The following is a 20,209-nucleotide window of genomic DNA, read 5'->3' as shown; positions in this document are numbered from 1 at the left end:
CCTGCTGTGAGCTCCCCGTCCAGCTCATGGCATCTCCAAAGGAGCCCCCCAGCATGATGGGGATGGCACAGGCATGGCAGCAGTGGCCCCCCAGGGGAAGGACACCGTGACCATCCCCCACTGCCTCGGGCTGGCCCCTGCTCACCTCTGCTACAGCCCTTTGCTCCTCTCCAAAGGGAGGTTTTAATTTACCCTCTTGGCTGGCGAAACCCTATCCCGAGCAATTCCCCAGCCGTTCCTCCGAATTGCAGTAACTACCTCATTACTTTGATATTAATAGAATTCATATGGCCTGGAGAAGATAATTGAAATTAGCCCTGAGGCGAGGGGGAGCCGAGGGGCAGGCGATGCTGAGCTGGGCGAGGGGCTGAGCTGTGCCAGGGGGTGAGCCCTGACCCCCGGCTGGACCTGGCCTCCAGAGTGGGTCCTGGGGCCAGCAGAGCCCATAGGGATGAAGCATTGCCTGTGGTTTGTCCAATTGTGCAAGATTGGGAAGCAGCGTGGACACCCACCCTGGTGTCTGTCAGACTGGGAGGATGCCCAGCCAGTCCCTGCCCCAGCTCTCAAGCCACTGACCCTCCCATTATCCCCTGTCCCATCCCCTGCTCCAGGCCAGGGCATGCAGCAACCCCCATCGGCATCTCCTGCCATGGGGCCATTCCCATTCTTTCTGGGAGAAAAAAAGGTCCATTATCTGCAAAAGCACAAAGGCAGATGGCGAATGGCCGTCACAGGCGATGCCACTGCCCGGCAGGACCACGACGGAGCCATCCCGCCACCCCTCCGGCCCCGGGTCCCTCCGGCTCCCACCCCACCTGCTCCCCGTCAGATGGGAGGTGACCCCCACAAAGGCCTGGGCCGCGTCTGCCACCCTTGGGCTTTGCCCTGACACGTGTCACCTTAACCTCTTCCTTGGGACCAGCTGCTGCCAGGGGACCCTGCTTTGTGGCTCCGGCGAGCGGCAGACGAGTCTCCCCATCTGGCCGGCGAGGCCTCGTCTGTTGGAGACCCCCTGCCCCGGCTCATAACGGCATTAACCTCCCCTGCCCCGCTCCCACCCCTCAACTGTCACCAAGCGCCCCAGGTCCCCAGGCTGGGGACAGACTGCATCCTACAGGGACTTACAACATCCCTCACCCAGCCCTGGCACTTCATGAGGACCCGGGGATCCCTGCCTGCAGCTCTGACCCTGCCTGAGGGTATCCCGGGCATCCCTTCCTGCACCTCCAGCCTCCTCTGTCTGCACAGATCAGGCAGGACAAGGCAGGATGAGGAATTTGCCTCCAGGGCCTTAAAAAATTCCCCAACACCTGTGACTGCAGGTGGGGTGAGTCCAGCCCTGGCTCCCGCAGGGCTGGGGCTCATGACCAGCACAGGGGCTCCATCCCAACCCCCTGCCACTGAACCACATCCCTTTGCCCCTTGTTTGGTCCAGCACCGAGCTCCCATGGGAACTGGGGGATGCTGTGGCACCCTGGGGTGCCCGGCAAGCAGGGGACCATGGGGGATGGGATGTGAGGAGCAGCAGGGTCAGGCCCTGGAGCACATTAGGTGAAGGAACAGGAGAGTGACAGGATTAACCAGGTGAAGGAGCCGAGGCAGAGGCTGGCATTCCCTGGCTGCCTGGTCAGCGGAGTCCCCGCACCAGGACAAGGAGAGGCGAGACTCCACCACCGCCCCTCCCTCCCCAGCCATCCATCCCCGAGGAGGCCTTATCTGCCGCTAATGCTTCGCAGCAGCCTCCCTCCCCAAAGCTTGTGGGCTTGGCAAGATGCTCCGAGACTGCATTTGCTCCAAATGGATTGTATCAGGGGGAGAACAAAGCACTGGAGAGTCTTCAAAGCGGAGTTGTGATCGCAGCCCGCAGCAGAGGCGGTGGCTCCCCTCTGGTGGCACCTCACAGGGGACACTCTGGGGTCCAGGCTCGGCCCCAAAACCCAGCAGGCAGTGGCTGGTGCCCCTCAGCTCTCTGTCCCAGCCCTGACTCTGCCATTCCACAGTGGTGTCCGGGCAGGGGCCATTCAACAAGTGCTGGCCAGAAGACAACAGCTCCATTTTCACCAAAAAATGCTCTGCTGCAAAATCTGGCCTCGCTCCAGCTGCAAATGAAAAAATTAGGTTGTTTTTTGGGTTTTTTTTTTCCTGCTGCAGAGGTTCTTGGAAAGCTGGTGTGGGGCAGGCACTGGAGCAAACGCTGACCTTGGCATCATGCCCTTGCCCACTTGTCTCCCCATCCCCGGTGCAGGAAGCTCCACACAGAGCAGCTGGCAGAGCGGAGTTTTTCTCTAACACTCTCAAGAGCTTGGGCAGAAAAAGGGAAATATTCTCTCCTCTGTGGATCTGAGCATAAACTGCAATCACAGCGTCAGGAGGGGTGATAATGTGGAGCTTCCCCTGCCCAGCCTGTGCTCCAAGCCCTTCAGAAAGATGGATACAGGTGATGCCAGGACTGACCCAGAGCACAAACCAAGGTATGCTCCGTGCTCGTGGTGAGGTTTTCTCAAGGAAGCACTGGCACACAGGGATCCATGCCTGTCAGGAAGGGCTAGAGCAGAAGAAGGAACCAAGAAATAAGACCAGAAAGTCATGTTGGCTTGGCTCCCCCTCGGATCCTCAGAAAAGATGGTGTCAGCAGTGAGTCAGATCCAGGAGGTATGTGAAATCATAATTGAAGAATGCTGAGGAAACAGCAAAATCCCACAGAAAAAAAATAATTGTCGGGGAAAAATATCCCGACCGACCTTCAAACAAAAGCCAGTGTGGATCCTGAAGCCTCGGTGCTGGGCAGTGTCATGAAAGAGAAGGAGTTCAGCAACTGGGCACACTTCAGGGAGCAAAGGGATAACTGCAGGATTGCATCGGGGATGGGGAAAAAGGAAAACCAACCCTGGAGCGGTGGCTCTCTGCTGCAGGACGGCCACAGGGCACCACATGGCCCTGCAGCATCTGGCCCCACAGCAGTGGAATGGAGAGACACACAGGAGATCCCAGAGGCTCCCCCAGGGCATTCCCAAGCCATGGGAAGTGTCACAGGCACGAGGACTCCTCTGGACAAGTGTCACTGAGAATCTGGGGGAGCAATAGAGCTGCCCAAGGCCAGGGTCTGTACGTGCCTGGCTCATGCACTGTCACATCGTGAGGGGCAGAATCATCTGGGCCACTTCAGCAGGAGGGACAGGGCAGGGGCTGAGCCAGGAGGCTCTGACATCCCCACAGACACAGCAGGAGAGATGCAGAGCAAGTGAGGAGCCTCCTGCAGAAGGCATGGGGTGGTTCACTGTGAGCCAGAGAGGAAAGATGGGGGGAAATCGAGGAAAATGTCCCAAATTCAGAAGCTTAAAGGAAAGGGAGGTCTGTGTGTCCTGTGGGGAGATGCTGAGAGGGGAAGAAAAGCTGGATGGTGGGAGCAGTGCTGGGTGGTGGCATTGGGGAGAGGGGTCCTGCCCATCACTGCTGGGGATCACAACCAACCCCAGCCTTCCAGCCCTCCTGGAAAGGCCCAGACACCTGGCCAGGGAGGGGAGCTGGGGTCAAAGGGTGAGATGTTGTACAGTCCTGGTGCAAGCGCAGGGAAACGACAGAGCCAAACTCCAAGCAGCAGAGAAACGGCAGGAGAGTGAATTTTGACTGGGTGTCCATGTAAACAGGGCTGTGAAACCTTCCCCTGCACACTGGAGAGAGCCAGAGGGGAGAGGAAAGCCCGATGGAAACTCACCATAAACCCAGCCCATGTGGGTACCACGGGTACCAGCAGGGCTTCAGGCTTCTGCCCCATCACAGCACCACCAGGAGCTACAGCAGGTGAGATCAGGTCACAGCTGGGGGTGGGAATACATCCATGGAGACACAGCCTCCCCTGCCCTTCAGGAGAACACCCCATGCCTGGCAGTATCCCCATGGGAGTGTGAGCTGGGCACCAAACCACGGCTGAAGAATCCAGGTGGGAACAGGGGCTTTGTGCTGGGAGCCCAACAAGTGTGAAACAGCACCACAAAAATGTTATTTTGTTATCATAGGTCAATCAAACAATCCAACTGGTTCAGCGTACCCTTCAAAGCGTGTGCACTGGAGCAGACAAAAATGGTGGTGGTGAGGAAGAGCTGTGGCAAAGGAGCTCCCAGCCTAAGGGCAAGCACAGGTAGGAGCACAGTAACCTGCACTTCCCGTGGGTGAAGGCACTGCACTGCTGATACTGCACAGTGACAGCTGTCATTGAACGGGTGCTGCTCTGATGCCATGAAAATTTTTTGCCTTTTCTTTTATACCCCTGTTATACCTTTTTACAACTTCTGCATTCTCAGTGCTTTTTCCCTACATTCTTGGCCTTTTTTGTCAAGCTGAGAGACTCAACATTTTAGAAGCTTCGTAGCTGGGGATCAGTGTGCCCCAGAGCCCAAGGTCCTCTCCAGAACACATTCTGTAAACCAAGATAGAACCATCCAGGGAAGGTTCCTTGGGGAGGGGGGCTCACTTGAGCCTCTCACTGGGGAATCTTTGATAGATCTGCTAATTAGTAACACCTATAATGTGATACCAGATCTTTGGGGGTGTGCATTGCACTGTGCATTGAGGTGCATTCGACCTGGACGTGTGCACCTAAGGATCCTTAAAATAAATACCACGGTAAACTCCCTTTTCCCCTGATAACAGTGTTTGACTCTTGATTTTAAGACCAAGAAAAGGCATCAGCTCCAGAGGGCTGACACATTCCCAGCGCTTCCCTCTGGAGGTGGACACCAGCCACAGCTCTGGGAAGGAACAAAGCCCCTGGCAGAGCTGGGCTAAGCTTTGGCTGGGTGCTGGGTCCTCTCTGGGCTCCCAAGAGCTAAAAGCAATGAGGAAGTGCCCGCAGGGACTGTGGGACTGGGAGGCAGCAGACGTCCTCCTCCAGTAGCTGGAGCCCCGGTGTCACCATCTGTGTGGCTGCAGATGTCCCCCCCAAACTGTCCCAGCCCCACGGAGCTCTTTGCCCTTGACAAGGAGGATGAACAAAGAGGTTTTACATAATCCCACATGATCTGCATAATGCACGGCCCCAAAACCTGCTGCTCTCACCCGCCATGGTGCAAAGAGCCACTGGATGTTCCTCCCTCTTCTCAGCCTGATTCCTCTTCCCTGGCCATGCACCACTGCCAGGAGTGAAATCCTGTGTTGAGCAGCTCTGCCAGGCCCTCAGGTGGGGGTACCCACAGCCCAGCATGTTTGGGGTGCTGCTGGAGGCACCCACATTCCCACAAGAGGCTTTTGCTCCAGCTGTGAACACCACACAGTCAGCTGGGGAGAGAAAAAACGCCAAAGTGCGTGGAGACATTTTCACAGGGACACTTTGAGGGTGCCACGTTGCCTGTGGCTCATCCTGAAAGGTCTCCACCTCCACTTCCATCACCACCTCTATCCCACCCCCAGGGAAGGAAAATCCTGGTGGAGCTCAGGTGCTGAGCTTTAGCTGGAGCTGAGCATTTCAGAGCCACAAAATTCTGCTGCCTCGAGCCAAGGAAAGAAACCATCCCTGGGTGATTGCTGATTTTGCTTAAAAATATAAAAGCAAAGCAAAAATTAAGGCCCAGCTGGCCCTGCAGCCAGTGGCTGTGATGCAGTGCCTGGCTGTGTTTGCAGGCCTGGGAATGGCATATCCAGCACAGCCCTTTCCCTCAGTGCCATCCACAATGACACTGTGACACAAACACCGTGCAGTGGTACCACACGGAAGTGGCCAGGCACAAAATCACCAGAAATCACCCCAAAGGAAGAGTCCATCCAGTTGGGAATCACTTTGGGATGCTCCCAAGCTCCTGCTCACCACAGGATGGGCACGAGCAGAGCCGGCAGCATCTCAGCATCCCCAACCGACTCCAATGACACCACCCATAGGCTCCAAAATGTTGGGGAAAAAACAAATATAGCTCAAAGGAGACTCAGAGATCGAAGGGAAATGGCCATTAGCGAGCCTCCATCTGCAGTAAAGAGCCAGCCATGTCCGGCACTCCGGATCTAATGGGTTTTTAATATTCTCGTGGCACGCACTGGGGTATAGATGGGAAGAGACACTTGGAGGTCTTGCATGAGCACCAGTACTCGGGGGGCTGCTCACAGAGTTCAGGCTCTTCCTTTCCCTGCCAGCTGCCTCAGAGATGTAGATGTTTCAATTATTCTGTCAAGCTGCATATTCCAAATTGAGGCCAGAGAAGTGTCTCTGTCTTATATAGAAAGAAAGGAAAAAATATATCCCTAAAAGGAAAAGAAATGAACTCAGAAATTAATAAGGCTGATTGACAATGCTGCTTTGGAAACTCTGGTACCATATGGCATCCTTGAATGGCTGCAGTGCTGTTAGGATGGAGCTGACCAGCTGGAGAGTTACTGTGGGTTGTTTGTAATTGTAATAATGGATATCAGATGGCTGGTGTGGAGCAGTTTATAAATGAGAACAGACAATGAGCCGCACTGTTTGTCAGGAAATCATTGCTGATATGGGCTTTGTGCTACCCACCACTCCCGGGTGGAGCTGGCTGCTCCCAGGGCACCCTGTGCTGCCCTTGGGTCCGGCTCCGGCCGGGAAAGGCACGATCCCAGGGCAGGTACTGCATCAGTGATCCGGGAGGGTGGTCCAGCCAGGAGAACTTCTAAAAAATCCCCCTTCACCCTCCTGGTGCTATGGGCAGAGCCCCAGATGGCATTGGGGCTGATGTCCTTCTGCAAAAGATGTGGGGTACAGCCAAGGGGCCTTCCCTGAGGAAGCCAGAGCAAACAGGGACCTGTCTGGGATCCACCGGAGCCTCTGGAGCCAGTCAGGATCACAGGGCTGCTGGGATACTGACATTTCCAGACTGGTTTTTGTGCTGAACAGCCGGAAAAATCATGACATTTCAGAATTTGCCAGTTAATGGATTTTTTTTTTTTTTTAGTCAGTAACAGTGAAATTCATTATTTCGATTTCTGCTGATCTCCAACTCCACAGTTTAGCACATAAAGAGAAGCCTGAGTTTGGAACGAAAATGTCACACACTTGTTCACTCCTCTTTTCCAAAAAGAACTTCCAACCAAATTAACACAGGACATTGCCCAGCTGGAACGTCCCCTGCGCTCCAGCTGAAGCCACCCTGTGCCAGTGGCCCGGCTGCCTGGGGCAGTGAGCCCCAGCCCAGAGGACCTGGGGCAGGAGACGGCTGGGAGGGAGAGAAGTTAGCTATTGCAACTCTTGTTAATTCCTTAGTGGTCCTGGATTATTTTTTTACCCTAAAACCTATTAAAAAAGAAGTGATAACCCAACTGCATTGTGCATGTTCCCTCATCACCTGCAGCCCTTTGGCAGTGCCAGGTGATGTTGCAGGGCAGGATGGGCACACCCACGTGTCCTTTCACACTCAAACCTAAACACAGCTGGGCGCTCCAGCAGGTCTTATTTCGGGATCATCAGCCCCTGGGCAGGGATGGAAGGAGACCTGGCACTGCTGAGCCTCCTCTGTGCTCACCTTCAGGCTGATGGCATCTCTGGTGTGGGGGCCAGGGCACGGCGGGTGCTCCGGGAGCGGCCAGCCCGCAGCAGGCAGAGCTTTCTAGGAAAGCCATCTCCGTGGGAAGGAGGCCAGGACTGGAGCTGTGGCCACGGCACATGCCAAGGGCCGGGCAGAGCATCCTCGAGCTGCCATGCCCCTCTGCAGGGCCTCTCCGCAGCCTGGAAATGCTCCCACCTCTCCTTCTGGCTGCACGGAGAGACTGTGGATACTGCGGGGTGGTCTGGGAACCCTCCACGCTGGACAGGAGCTGCCCTGTGCCCTCCTGTGTCGAGGGGCACAGGGGAGGGTGGGCAGAGGTGCTGGAAGTGCAAAGGAACAGCCTGGGGGGATCATATCCAACTCATCACCCTCAGCAAAACCCCTCCCTCAGCTCCATCATTTTCAGCCCTTGCTACCTGTAACAGAATTTCTGCTCTCTGGTTTGGTTTGGATAAGAAATTAAACTTCTCATATATATATATATATATATTCTACATAAATTATATATTCATATTTAAATGTTTTATATTCTTATATATAAAGATTTCTTTTATACTATTCTTCTGTAGTATAAAAATATTCCTTGGAAGCTCCAGGGTGTACAAATCCTCACACAAAACCCATGGTGAAGCTGGAAACAGGCAGAGCAAAGTGACTGAAGTCCATGGTTGAAATCAGCAGGCAGGAAACCTTCCTCTAATCCATCACTCCTAACCAAGCTCTATGGTTAACTCCCTGAAGAAATATGGAGTCCTGCTCCCTCCCAGTTCTGAAATCATCCCTGTTTATACTGGGGCATGGCTCTTCCTCAAAACTCCAGTATTTCTTTTTTCAGTTCAGAGAGGATTATTTGAATCTGCTTATTTGCAGCCTTGATTTTTAGGCTTTCATGTAAAATGCAACTCACCCCTTCATTTTAATAGCAGAGATTCCAGGTCTGTCTTATATAAATCAGCCACCACTTAGGGAAAATTGGCATCCCATTACCGTGCACCAAACATCATAATTAAGTTTTAATTTATTTGTAAGGGGATGCTGAGGTGTGGAGCAGGCACAAGAGTGTTTTGGACACCCCCTCTGGAACTGGACTTGGGAAGCAGGAGGGCTGATGGCATTCCCCACACCCATCAGTGGTGTCCTGTCCCCATGTCCCCGCAGACCTCCCAGCAACCCGATCACATCCTCCCAGTTTTATCCTGAAGTTGTCATCAGTAGGAAAACTCCCCCTCTTTCTCCAGCTCAACTTTGGCTGACCTCATCAGCAAACTGAACTAATTGTAGCAAGGGAAGTGGGGGAACAGCCCAGTGGCCCTTCCTGACGGGGTGGCGGCTGTCACAGCGTGTTGGTGGCCCCGGTCCCCAGCACTGAGCCGCAGGTCCCCGTGTGACTTCGGCGGGGCAGATGAATTTCTTAGCGCTCACTATCGCCTTTTAAATCACCGTGACTGCGAGCCCAGACAAGCGCTGTCAGCAGCTGAAATGCGAAGAGGATTAGATTTCAAAAGAAAGAGGGGTTCGGCGCGAATCCGTACACAAACACACTCGTTTTTCCGGCGCAGCCACTCTGGAAACGCTGAGCACCCCAAGCTGGGTGCAGCCCTTCCCTGGCGCCCCAGCATCCCACACTTCATGTGGTTTCGTGAGCTCAGCTTGCCTTGCCATCACTTTTGGGGTGTCATCTGTTTGATCAGTCCCCATCACCCCGCGGAGGGGCCCCATCGCAGCCAGGCTGGCGGCGTTGTTGGGTTTTGTTTTACGGGGGTAACAGAGCCTCTCCACATCCTCCCGCCCAGCCCGGCTCCCACCCACGCACTGCCGGTGTTCAGGGGTTTTGTTTGCCCCGCCTGGCAGGTAACGGCCCCCAAAAGCGGTGTCCCTTTGTCACCCCAAGCCGGCAGCTGCACGGCGGGTGAGGGGCAGGCGGCAGCAGGGTGCAATGTTTGTGGGATCTGTGTGCTCCTGGAGGGATGGATGTGGGATTCCCAGCTCTGCTCCGAGCCTTGGTGCATCCCTGGCCCATCAGCATCCCATGCCCCCTTTCTTCCCTTCCATGGGAGGTTGAAAAATCACCAAGAATCTGCTGGAGGGAGCTGGAAATCCAAAGTAGGAGCCAGCTGAGCACTAGGACAGGCACATGGTGGCTGTGAGCATGCACCCTGCACAGCCACAGCAGCCTGAAATCCTCTGGAAAAAGTGCACCCAGAGCCAGAGGCAGGATCGTGAGGGGATCAGCACCACGGCCAAGAGGGAAGAGTCATCCCGAGCCGGGAGGACGAGGATGGAAGCACAGTGCCAGAGACGAAGGTGCGTTAGGAGCAGAGGGCTGAAATAAAAGCCAGCAGGGGGTGATGGTAGAAGTGCTGAGCTGCAAAACGCACCAAAAATTCCTTCTGCTTCTGACATCTGCAAAAAATATCCCATTAAAACCCAAATCAGGCTCCTACCCCAGCCTCTACTCATTTGCTATTTACTGCCAAACACCTCCACCGTGGCAGCTGACTTTTGCTTTGTGTCTGTGCCCGCACACGTCCCATTGCCGGAAAATGATGTTTTAAAGCAACATAGCAAACCCCAAAAAGTGCTGGGTGCCCACATGAGGATGAGGATGGCCACAATGTCTTCATGGAGGAGCAGCAGCAACCAGGGTGTGCGAGCGACACCCCCAAGCCTGGCTGTGCTCTGACAAGGGTTGTGATTTGCAGAACAATCACTCCTTAGGGAAATGATGGGATTTACACCACAGGTGCAGGTCTGGCTGGAAGTGGAGCACAGCAGCCAGGCTGGTGGTGATGCTGCCACCCAAGGAGCCACCACGGGACAGCCCTTCTGCCTCCCCAGGGCCCCTCTGGACAAGGGACTGCTCCGAGCATCCCCAAATCCTTCATCCCCAGCCCATCTGCTGCTCAAATGCCGCTCCCTGGCTGCGATGTCGGGGTGGCTCCCACTCCTCATTAGAGGTCGCAGCCCCCGAGCAAAGATTAATCTGGCACTTGTGTGAATTTATCTGCTTGAAAAGAGAGGGACCGGCTCTGACCTCACAGTCTGGAGACTGGTGGGGAGTTTACTGTCCCCTGAGCTGTCAAGCCAATTCCCTGCAGTACCAAGCTGTTGTTCTTGGCATCTGCTAGGCAGAAAGGCTGTGAAACACCCCAAATATCTGTTTGTTTTAAAAGGTAAATATTAATTTCAGGATGCTGTTTACATAAGCAGACTCTTGGAGCTTGAGCTCACTGCCTTTTGCTGGTGTCACATGGCATTAGTGTGTATTTAACATTTATTTAACTCTCCTTGGCCCTGCTTGTGCCAGATGGCAGGCAGCCTGCATGGCCAGGCTGGGCTCAGCTCAGGGCTGCTCGAAGTGTGACAAGGGGCTGGGTTGAGGCTGCAAAGTTAAAAGTTTGAGCACTTTTATGGCTGCAGGCTCCTGAATGACACCAAAACACACCGTGGCTCTGTGTCCCTGAGGCTGGGTGGTGTCCCTGCCCCCAGAAGCCAAAAGCAAGGCAACCGGGGAATCATCCTTTGACAAGCCCAAACTGGTGCAAGGGCTGGGCTTTCCTCAGCTCTTGCTGGCATTGGAGTCTGATCACCTTGACCTGATCCTGCCCAGCGCTGTGCTCCCTCACTGCTCCCTAGGGAGCAGGTCTGTGGGTCCCAGCAGCCATCCCCGTTTGCATGCACTGGGTGGTTCACCCAGAGCTGAAACCCTGAGCTGCACAAGTTGCGGGGTGCCCGGCCAGGCGGGGACGTGGATGAGCTGATAACGTGGCAGAGGAGCTGATGACGTGGCACAGGAGTTGATGACATGGCACAGGAGCTGCTCGCTGGCTCCCAGGTCCTGAACAGCCAGTTGGTTCCTCTCCGTGAGTTGCTGAGAGATCTCAAAGCGATGCACAGCCCTGATGTCCAGCTCTGACTGCTGAGTGCTCACACATCTCTTTTCTGCCCCTCCAGTCACTCACTCTCCCAGCACAGGGCATTTTTTGGGTAATGCACCACTGTCAGTGTCACTGCTTTCTCAAACAGTGAAGAAATGCAGCCAGATGGCCTCTGGAAAACAAGTAAGATGTTCAAAACAGTATCAGCCTCTTTATGGCTGCAGCAGGCACTCATCAGCTTGAATATACAAACGAGGAAGATCTGAGATGGTTTCAGGGACAGGATTACAGCTTCTAAGCTGAGCTGGACACCCTCATGCTCAAACATTTGTGTTTGAAGAAAGGGATCTGCACAATAAATAATGTCCCCAGATTTTATCACAGAATTATTGCCTGTTGGGCTTGACAGCCGCTGTGTGCTCTGCCTCCCACCTGCTGAACAGGTCTCATCCCACCCATCCCCTCCTCCAGAAGTTTTTGCTCGATGGGATCCCATCCCCTCCCCCAGGACACACCTGCCTCTCCAGGCAATGCTGACCACTTGCACTGTGCCAGGAGAAACACTGACCGGACACCAGGACTGACCTTGGGAAACTCCACCAACCTCCAAACCTCCTTCTGGCACCATCTGCCTCACTCGCCTTTCACTCAGTTCTCACCCTTGTTAGTGATGCCTCTACTAAACTTTCCATTTTGCCTCGTTTGGAAAACCAGTTCCCTGCGAAGGAAGCAGGCAGGGTACTCTGCCATGACCCGCCCTGTGAGAGGAATCCTTTATCTCATTTCCCACTCATTCCTATGACAGTAATGTGTTTCTTTCCAGCATTTTTAGAGCTACAAATGCCTGTGAGATGAGAGATTTCCAAACACCGTTCCCTCTTGCTTTTGTGTTCACTGTTCTTTGATCAAAGCTGTTAATCCTCGCCGCCAGATCTGCCTTCCCTGTAGAGCAAATGGAAGGACTGAGCTGGTGTGGGAACTGGGAGGGGACAGCAAAGGGGTGAGGAAGAGGCAGGACAAGGCTGTGGGGAGCAAGACTGGCCATAAATCTTTGTCTGAGAGAGTTTGTTCCACCCAAGGCCTTCCCTCCCTCTAGCTTAGCATCCTGCAGCCACCTTTGTCATGGTGGTTTTATTCAGAGGGGGACTCAAGGCCATGAGGTCTCATAGAATCAGAGAATCAGAGAATCAGAGAATCAGAGAAGGTTTGGGTTGGAGGGACCTTAAAGATCATCTCATTCCAACCTCTGCCATAGGCAGGGACACCTTCCGCTATCCCTGGTTGCTCCAAGCCCTGTCCAAGCTGGCCTTGGACACTTCCAGGGATCCAGGGGCAGCCGCAGCTTCTTTGGGCACCCTGTGCCAGGGCCTCCCCACCCTCACAGGGAAGAATTTTTTCCCAATATCCCAATCTAAACTTCCTCTCTTTCAGTTTGAAGACATTCCCCATTGTCCTGTCCCTCCAAGCCCTTGTAAACAGTCTCTCTTCATCTTTCTTGCAGGCTTCCTTCAGGTACTGAAAGGCCACAATTAGCTCACTCTGAAGCCTCTCTTTTCCAGGCTGAGCAATCCCAACTCTCTCAGCCTTTCCTTACAGCAGAGCTGCTCCATCCCTCTGATCACCTTGATGGCCTCCTCTGGACTCCCTCCAACAGCTCCATGTCCTTCCTGTCCATCCTGTTCCCTTTGGAAGGACCTTTGCACGAGCTGGAGGAGCACCATTCCTTCAGGATGGGGACCAAACCCAGAATGGTGCTTCACATCAGTGCTCAGGTAGGGCTAAGGACGTGGCAGGACAGCAACCAGAACTGAAAAAAAACCATCTGTAGAGCATAGCTCGCTCAGCATGGCATGAGCTGAGGTGGGGGATGGCAGCAATAACCAGAGCAGAGGCCAAGTACCTGCTCATGCAGCAAGCACCATTCCCTGTGCACCTGATAGAGAATTCACCATGGCAAAAGTGCCTGTGACGTGACAGCCTGATATCCAATTAAATTAAACATTCTAAAGATGGTGGGAGCACCTCTTGGCTTTTGGAGGGCAGGTATGAATATTTTGGTGGTTTACTGGCCATAGATACATACCCTGTATAGTGTCTGTGTATTTATAGTCCTAAAAATGCTGCTTGCAAAACTGTGGCTGCTCAGTCGGGTGTGATAGAGGTATAGAAATACTTAGACAGATATATCTACCTCTCCACACACTGCACTGGGCTGAGAAGCCTTTTTTCTTGTCCCAAATACATTATGTGTTCAAGTGATAAAAAGAAAAGGGTTCCAAATGAAGTCCACATGCCTGTAGAGCTTCTTCTCTCGTACACCAGCCTATTTCAAGGACATACAGCAGCATCAGCTGAGTGAACAGGTGTTGCTCGGTTGGACGCAGCACAGAAATCCATAGTCATAAAGGCTGGGTGGGTTTTTTTCTCTTGGAGCAAATAAGCCCTGCTCTGTCTATCAGTATACCAGCAGAGGAAAAATTGCATCTGACACCTTTGTTTGATGGCTGTTGTTCCAGAGAGCACGAGACAAGCTCAGCTCACTGTATGGCTTAAAATCTGGGGGGGTGGAGGTGGGGAAGGAGAGCTCCCTGCAGGGCAGGCTGTAGCAGAGGGTATCTCCATGTAACATGCTCCCCTTGCTCACAGAACATCAGCGTCTGGAGCTCGCCCTCCCTACAAGACCATGCCCACGTCTCACCCACAACCCTGGCACCACTCATCTCAGATCTGAGAAATAGCACAGAGATCCCATTCCCTGCTCACACCTCTTCCTCTCTAGAAGACACCTGCTGGAGGGGCAGCAGGATGGCCCCATTTCAAACGTGATCCTGCTTCCTGTGGGGAAGTCACATATACCTATGGAAATGTCCCCAAAACTGCTGTCCTGAGCAGCTATGCCTTCCATCGGCATTGAGGCCTGCAAGACCAAGCCTCATGTGCATCTTTTCCTGGTGTTCCAGGGGTATTATTTAGACAATCCTCTCCTCTTTGGGGTTTCCAAAGCAGCTGTTCCATCTTTAGAAACCAAGCAGCAATGTCCCTGTCATGGAGCTGCCCTGTGCCCACCATGGCTTCACCTTGGGCAACATCAAAGCTGTTGGAGAGAAGGGAAGGTGAAAATACATTTGCTGCTCCTTCAAAGCTTTTCCCAGCACATCCCAGTGCTCTGTCTTGGTTTCCCAGTCCTCATCACCCTCTCCTCAATCTGAGCAGTGACACTTCACACCAGGGCATGTCCCTCTAGGTTGCAGTGCTCTGGAGGGATGGGACACGGAGCAGGGCAGCAACAACCCCACACTGTCACCACAGCAGTTCCATCTTCTCTGCCCTCAGCACACAAAGAGATCCAGCCTGGGTGAGCCTCAGGGAGATGCCAGGCTGTGACTGGCACATTCAGGTGTCTTGGGAAGCTGCTCCCATCACGGTGGGCTCTGATGGAGCCCAACCTGCCACTCTCCAAGGAGCTTCACAGGCTTTAAGAACCAGCTAAATAAGAACAAAGCCCTTATCAGCACCCCACACAATGGTCCTTTCTGCTTCACCAGTGTCAAATTGGCTCCAGCAAGGCTGTAGACGACACAGAAATGAGGTGGTGGCAAACACTGGCCAGAGCCAAGCTGCAGCCAGCCCAGCAGGAGATAACAGCGGCGTGGGGGATGCAGGCTCTGGCAGACAGGGGCCAGGGGAGGAGACAAAGCCACAAAGTTAAAACCAAGACAATGGGACGGGATGGATGGTCCTGTTATTTTAGTGCTAAGTTGGATCTGCTCCATCCTGGGATATCTGGGCCCAAGAGATGCCTGTTCCTGGCCAGCAAACTCCAACTGAGCCTGTGGCTCCCTGAGCATCAGGAGTGAAACACTGCTGAGCTGCAGGGCTGGGCTGTCCACAGGCTGCTGCCAGCAACCACCAGCCCAGAACTGGGGCAGGTCAAACCCAGTTTGCTGGGAGCATGGTCCTATGTTGCTCCCAAAAGGCCGGGGTATGGGCAGCCTGGTGTGCCTCGACCTTCCTAGAAAGAGTGTCCTGCAAGGAGCAGCTCTTCCAGGGGCAGTGGCTGCTTCCCTGGGGAACAGGTGATTTCAGCAAGTGTAGCGATTTCCCAGCTACAAGTGATCCCAGCTCTTGTGATTCAGCTCTTTGTGAAATCACCCACAGAGAACTCGGGGACAGAGAGACAGGAGCCTCGTACAGCAGTTCCCCAGAGGCAGCTTTCATTGTCCAGCAGCCCCTGTGAAGGGGTGGCCGGGGACAAGGCTCCCTAATCAGGGCTAGGGGCAGAGGTTCCATGGGGCAGGCAGGGGGTGGGGTAGAAACCAACAGGCCAGCTGGGTACTGGGTATTACCATACAGAAACAAGGCGTGCTGGGGGTGCTTCACTTTGTCACCATGACCCAGAGGAAGGTTGCTCATCTCTGGGCAAGGTCGTCTTGCCCTCAGGCCTCTTCTCCTCCAAGGGAGTGCAGAGGGCTCCTGTGCCAAGGGCTCCTGTGCCAAGGGCTCCCAGCCCTCCACAGTCCTACTGGGAAACAGCAGCCCTGACCCGTGTGCCCTTTCTTCCCCGAGCAGGGCTCACAGATCTCAATGCCTTGATTATACAGGCAGTGACTTGAGAGCATGGACAGAGCCTTAGGGCAGCCAGCTCGGATCTCCTGCCCTATCCCAAGAGCTCTCTTTCACTGGAGTAAGCTCTCCCTAGACTGAAGTAGGGCATCCATAGCCACACTGGTACCAGCATGACTTGGTAACTGGTGAGGATATCTACCTAGGGCAGGAGACTGTGTCCTGGCCCTGCTTCCAGGATCACATATATATTTTATTGCTGGGAAGGGAAACCCTAGCTATAACCCAATTTGCAGGCACATATCTTCCTCCTACAGCTACTCCCAAGTGTTTTGGGACATTCCTGACCGAGCTGGCATATTTTCAGCTTCCCAGAGAGCACCTAAAGTGGCAAATCCCTGCAGGATGGGAGCAAAGCTGTGCTTTGTTTTCAGATGCCGATCAGACCTCACCATAAGGAAAAGGCTCTTCCCCCAGAGGGTGCTGGGCACTGCCCAGGCTCCCCAGGGAATGGGCACGGCCCCGAGGCTGCCAGAGCTCCAGGAGCGTTTGGACAGCGCTGCCAGGGATGCCCAGGGTGGGGTTGTTGGGGTGTCTGTGCAGGGCCGGGAGCTGGGCTGGGTGATCCTGTGGGTCGCTCCCAGCTCAGGGATATTCCATGACTCTATGAGGCTGCTGCCTTGTCAAACCCTGAATAGGAGTCTCAGGCTGTCAGTGAAGCTCTTGTGATCCCAAACTCTGGCATTTCTAGGTTTTGAGGGGTACTTATGCAGTGAAAGCTTTAGCTTGTCGGAGTGGAAACACATGTCACCTTTGCCATGGACATTTGATTGTGGCAAGACTCCCTGGGACACTTTGTGGACGTGGTTTAGCGGTGGGCTTGGAATGTGGGAAATGCCAGGAGGGAGCAAAACCACTCAGTTACAAAACCTGAGGCACTGGGGCTGAGCTGGGGACAAACCTATTTGTCCTCAGGTATTTTAACACTTATGGGGAGTACAGGTATTGTAACCCCTTTGGGGGTGTGTGTACAGGTATTTTAACATCTTTTGGGGGTACAGGTACTGTAACCCCTTTGGGGGTGTGTGTACAGGTATTTTAACATCTTTTGGGGGTACAGGTATTGTAACCCCTTTGGGGGTGTGTGGACAGGTATTTTAACATCTTTTGGGGATACAGGTATTGTAACCCCTTTGGGGGTGTGTGTACAGGTATTTTAACATCTTTTGGGGGTACAGGTATTGTAACACCTTTGGGGGTGTGTATACAGGTATTTTAACATCTTTTGGGGGTACAGGTACTGTAACCCCTTTGGGGGTGTGTGGACAGGTATTTTAACATCTTTTGGGGGTACAGGTACTGTAACACCTTTGGGGGTGTGTGTACAGGTATTTTAACACCTTTGGGGGTACAGGTACTGTAACACCTTTGGGGGTGTGTGTACAGGTATTTTAACATCTTTTGGGGGTACAGGTACTGTAACCCCTTTGGGGGTGTGTGTACAGGTATTTTAACATCTTTTGGGGGTACAGGTACTGTAACACCTTTGGGGGTGTGTGGACAGGTATTTTAACATCTTTTGGGGATACAGGTATTGTAACCCCTTTGGGGGTGTGTGTACAGGTATTTTAACATCTTTTGGGGGTACAGGTACTGTAACCCCTTTGGGGGTGTGTGTACAGGTATTTTAACATCTTTTGGGGGTACAGGTACTGTAACACCTTTGGGGGTGTGTGTACAGGTATTTTAACATCTTTGGGGGGTACAGGTACTGTAACACCTTTGGGGGTGTGTGGACAGGTATTTTAACATCTTTTGGGGATACAGGTATTGTAACCCCTTTGGGGGTGTGTGTACAGGTATTTTAACATCTTTTGGGGGTACAGGTACTGTAACATCTTTGGGGATGTGTGTACAGGTATTTTAACACCTTTGGGGTTGTGCACTGGTATTGTAACACCTTAGGGGGAGCGGGAGACCTCCGTGGAGGTGGGCAATGCGGGCAGCTGGGTCTGCGAAGGCTATACCCCGCAGCTGGGCTATAACCCATCACTGAACTCACACCCACCGCACCTCCCCTCCCTCCACATCCCCTTCCTGCCCGGCTCCCGGGGCGGGCCGGGGGAGGCCGCGCCCCCGCTCTCGTCACGGCGAGGGCCGGGCCGGGCCGGGCCGGGCAGGAGGCGGCGGCGGGGATCCGGGCCATGGTGGGGATCCCGGGAAGCTGCCAGTGTAAGAGCCGGGATCGGGGCACGGGCGGGAGGCAGCGCTGGGCCGGGGCCGAGCGGGGCCGGGCCGGGGGGAGCGGGGCTGAGCCCCCGGAGCGGGGCGCGGGAGGGGGACGCGCGCTTTGTATCGCAGTCTGTAATTGTGTGTGTGGTTCGTGGGTGTTCCTCAGCATGCGGGTTCATTGCCCCGAAGTGTGCGCCTGGGGGACCCCCATCCGCAAGCCCAGCCCGGCGTTCCCCGGGTTTATGTGGAATTTCCAGGCTGGATGGGCTTTGGCGGCCGGGAACAAGGGGTGCAGCCCCCCCCCGCTCACCCCTGGGCAGGCGGCTGGGTCCGGCAGTGCCGGAGCTCAGGTGTTGGAGCCAAAGGGGGTTTGCACCCTCCTGGCACTTCCCACATTCCCAGCCCGCCGCTGGAACACGCCGGTAAAATGTCCCGGGGAGTCCCACCCCGGTGGATACCCAGGACAGAGCTGGCCACGAGTGCTTCCACCCCTGCAAACTCCGGGCACTCGGGTGGGCAGCGACCTGGCACCGGTGTGCGTGTGAATCCTGTGCACATAAATCCTGGCTTTGCCAGCATCCTCTCCTGCTTGGAGCTGGGAAGGTGGATCTCTTCAGCTCCGTTTGCATTAATTTCCCAAAACTCCTGGGTTTGTTGCCAGAAGTGTTGTACCCTCTGCAAGCCAGGAGGTTGGCAGGAGAGCACGTGCTTAGCCTGTTTTTCAACCTCCTGAGCTTTTTGTGGCCTGTGCTTGTTTATCCACACCTGGGAATGGAGAATGAGCCATCCCGGGATGAGGAGTGAGGTGCCGGACGGATCCGGGATGTCTGTGTGTAGCAATGTCCATTGCACATGGGCTGGATCATGGCCTCAAGGTGACTCTGCGGATAAGCCATAGCTCAGGAAAGGGAGAAAAGCAGTTAAAAACACATCCCAACGCTCAGGAAATTCAGGAATTTTAAAATGAAGTGTGATTGCTCATAGGGAAGCAGTGTAAAGATAGATGCTGATGCTAATGTGGAAACCACTCTGAAAGCTGCATTCCCGATATGGAGAAGGAATTACCGAGTGACAGAAGTTGCAGCGGGTGGTTTTATACTTTGTTGTGCTGCTTAATGCAAAGCGTGTGGAGATGTTGAAGTGAGGCTGTTACCCCTTAAGGCAGTTAGAAATATATGAGTCTGGCAAGGCATGTGGACTTTACCCAGCCAGTGTCCCAGGTGCCTGGAGAGCACCGTGGTGGGAGAGCCATGTCCACATCCACGTGGCTGTGGAGAGCCCTGGCACCTGGCTCCTAACCTTCATTTTGTCAGCCCTGAAGAAAAGGCCCCACAGAAGGAGCTCGAGTGAGATCATGTGCTTTAACCCCGCTGTCCAAAATCGGCCCTCTGTGCCTCATCTCCTTTCCCCAAGCTCCCTTTGAAGTCACATTGGAGAAACAGGCGCTTCTGAGGGTGTTGCATCTCTCCAGCCTTGCACACCTCTCTTTGAATGAGACAAATTCCACACTGGAGGTGCCTGGGCTTTTTCACTGCCTGCAAGGGGAGTCCAGGAGAGCTGGCTTAGGCTTTGGCAGTGAGGAGTTGGATGAAACAAATCCCACGCAGTGTGTCTGCTCGTGGTGCAGCTCAATGGTGTATGCAGAGACTGCTCAGACTCCCTGCTTCCCCCAGACTGAGCACAGGGAGGACAGGCAGACCTTTGAAATCCTGCTAAAAATAACTGAAGCTAAGGGAGACAGGGATCTTGTGCCTCCATCATAGCTTCAGGATGGGTATGTGAAACCCGTTCCTCTCTCAGCTGTGACACTTTCTGCAACACGGGGCAAGTTGTTTGAATATTTTGTTGGATTGTGGCAGGAACGTATGGATGTGTATGTAGCTGTTGAGTTTTGCAATATTAAACCATGTCTGAGATTAGGAAGGAATTGTTCCCTGTGAGGGTGGGCAGGCCCTGGCACAGGGTGCCCAGGGAAGCTGTGGCTGCCCCTGGATCCCTGGAAGTGTCCAAGGCCAGCTTGGATGGGGCTTGGAGCAACCT

General features: G+C 54.1%; 1 protein-coding gene across 2 annotated transcripts in view; it reads left to right on the top strand.

Annotated features, from left to right (window-relative positions):
• Window positions 1-18,097: 18,097 nt before the first annotated feature.
• Window positions 18,098-20,209, top strand: part of CBFA2T2 (CBFA2/RUNX1 partner transcriptional co-repressor 2) — a 60,149-nt gene continuing 58,037 nt past the window's right edge. For both annotated transcript variants that reach the window (XM_069034168.1, XM_069034167.1), the window contains exon 1: window positions 18,098-18,169. In XM_069034168.1, coding sequence (XP_068890269.1) covers window positions 18,142-18,169 — 28 coding nt within the window. In that variant the 5' untranslated portion in view covers window positions 18,098-18,141. The remainder of the gene's footprint in view (window positions 18,170-20,209) is intronic.

This window comes from Aphelocoma coerulescens, chromosome 20 (assembly GCF_041296385.1).
Source record: "Aphelocoma coerulescens isolate FSJ_1873_10779 chromosome 20, UR_Acoe_1.0, whole genome shotgun sequence".
NCBI classification, from domain to species: Eukaryota; Metazoa; Chordata; class Aves; order Passeriformes; family Corvidae; genus Aphelocoma; species Aphelocoma coerulescens.
The sequence above is the reverse complement of the archived record's forward strand: the minus strand, read 5'-3'. Positions and strand labels throughout refer to the sequence as shown.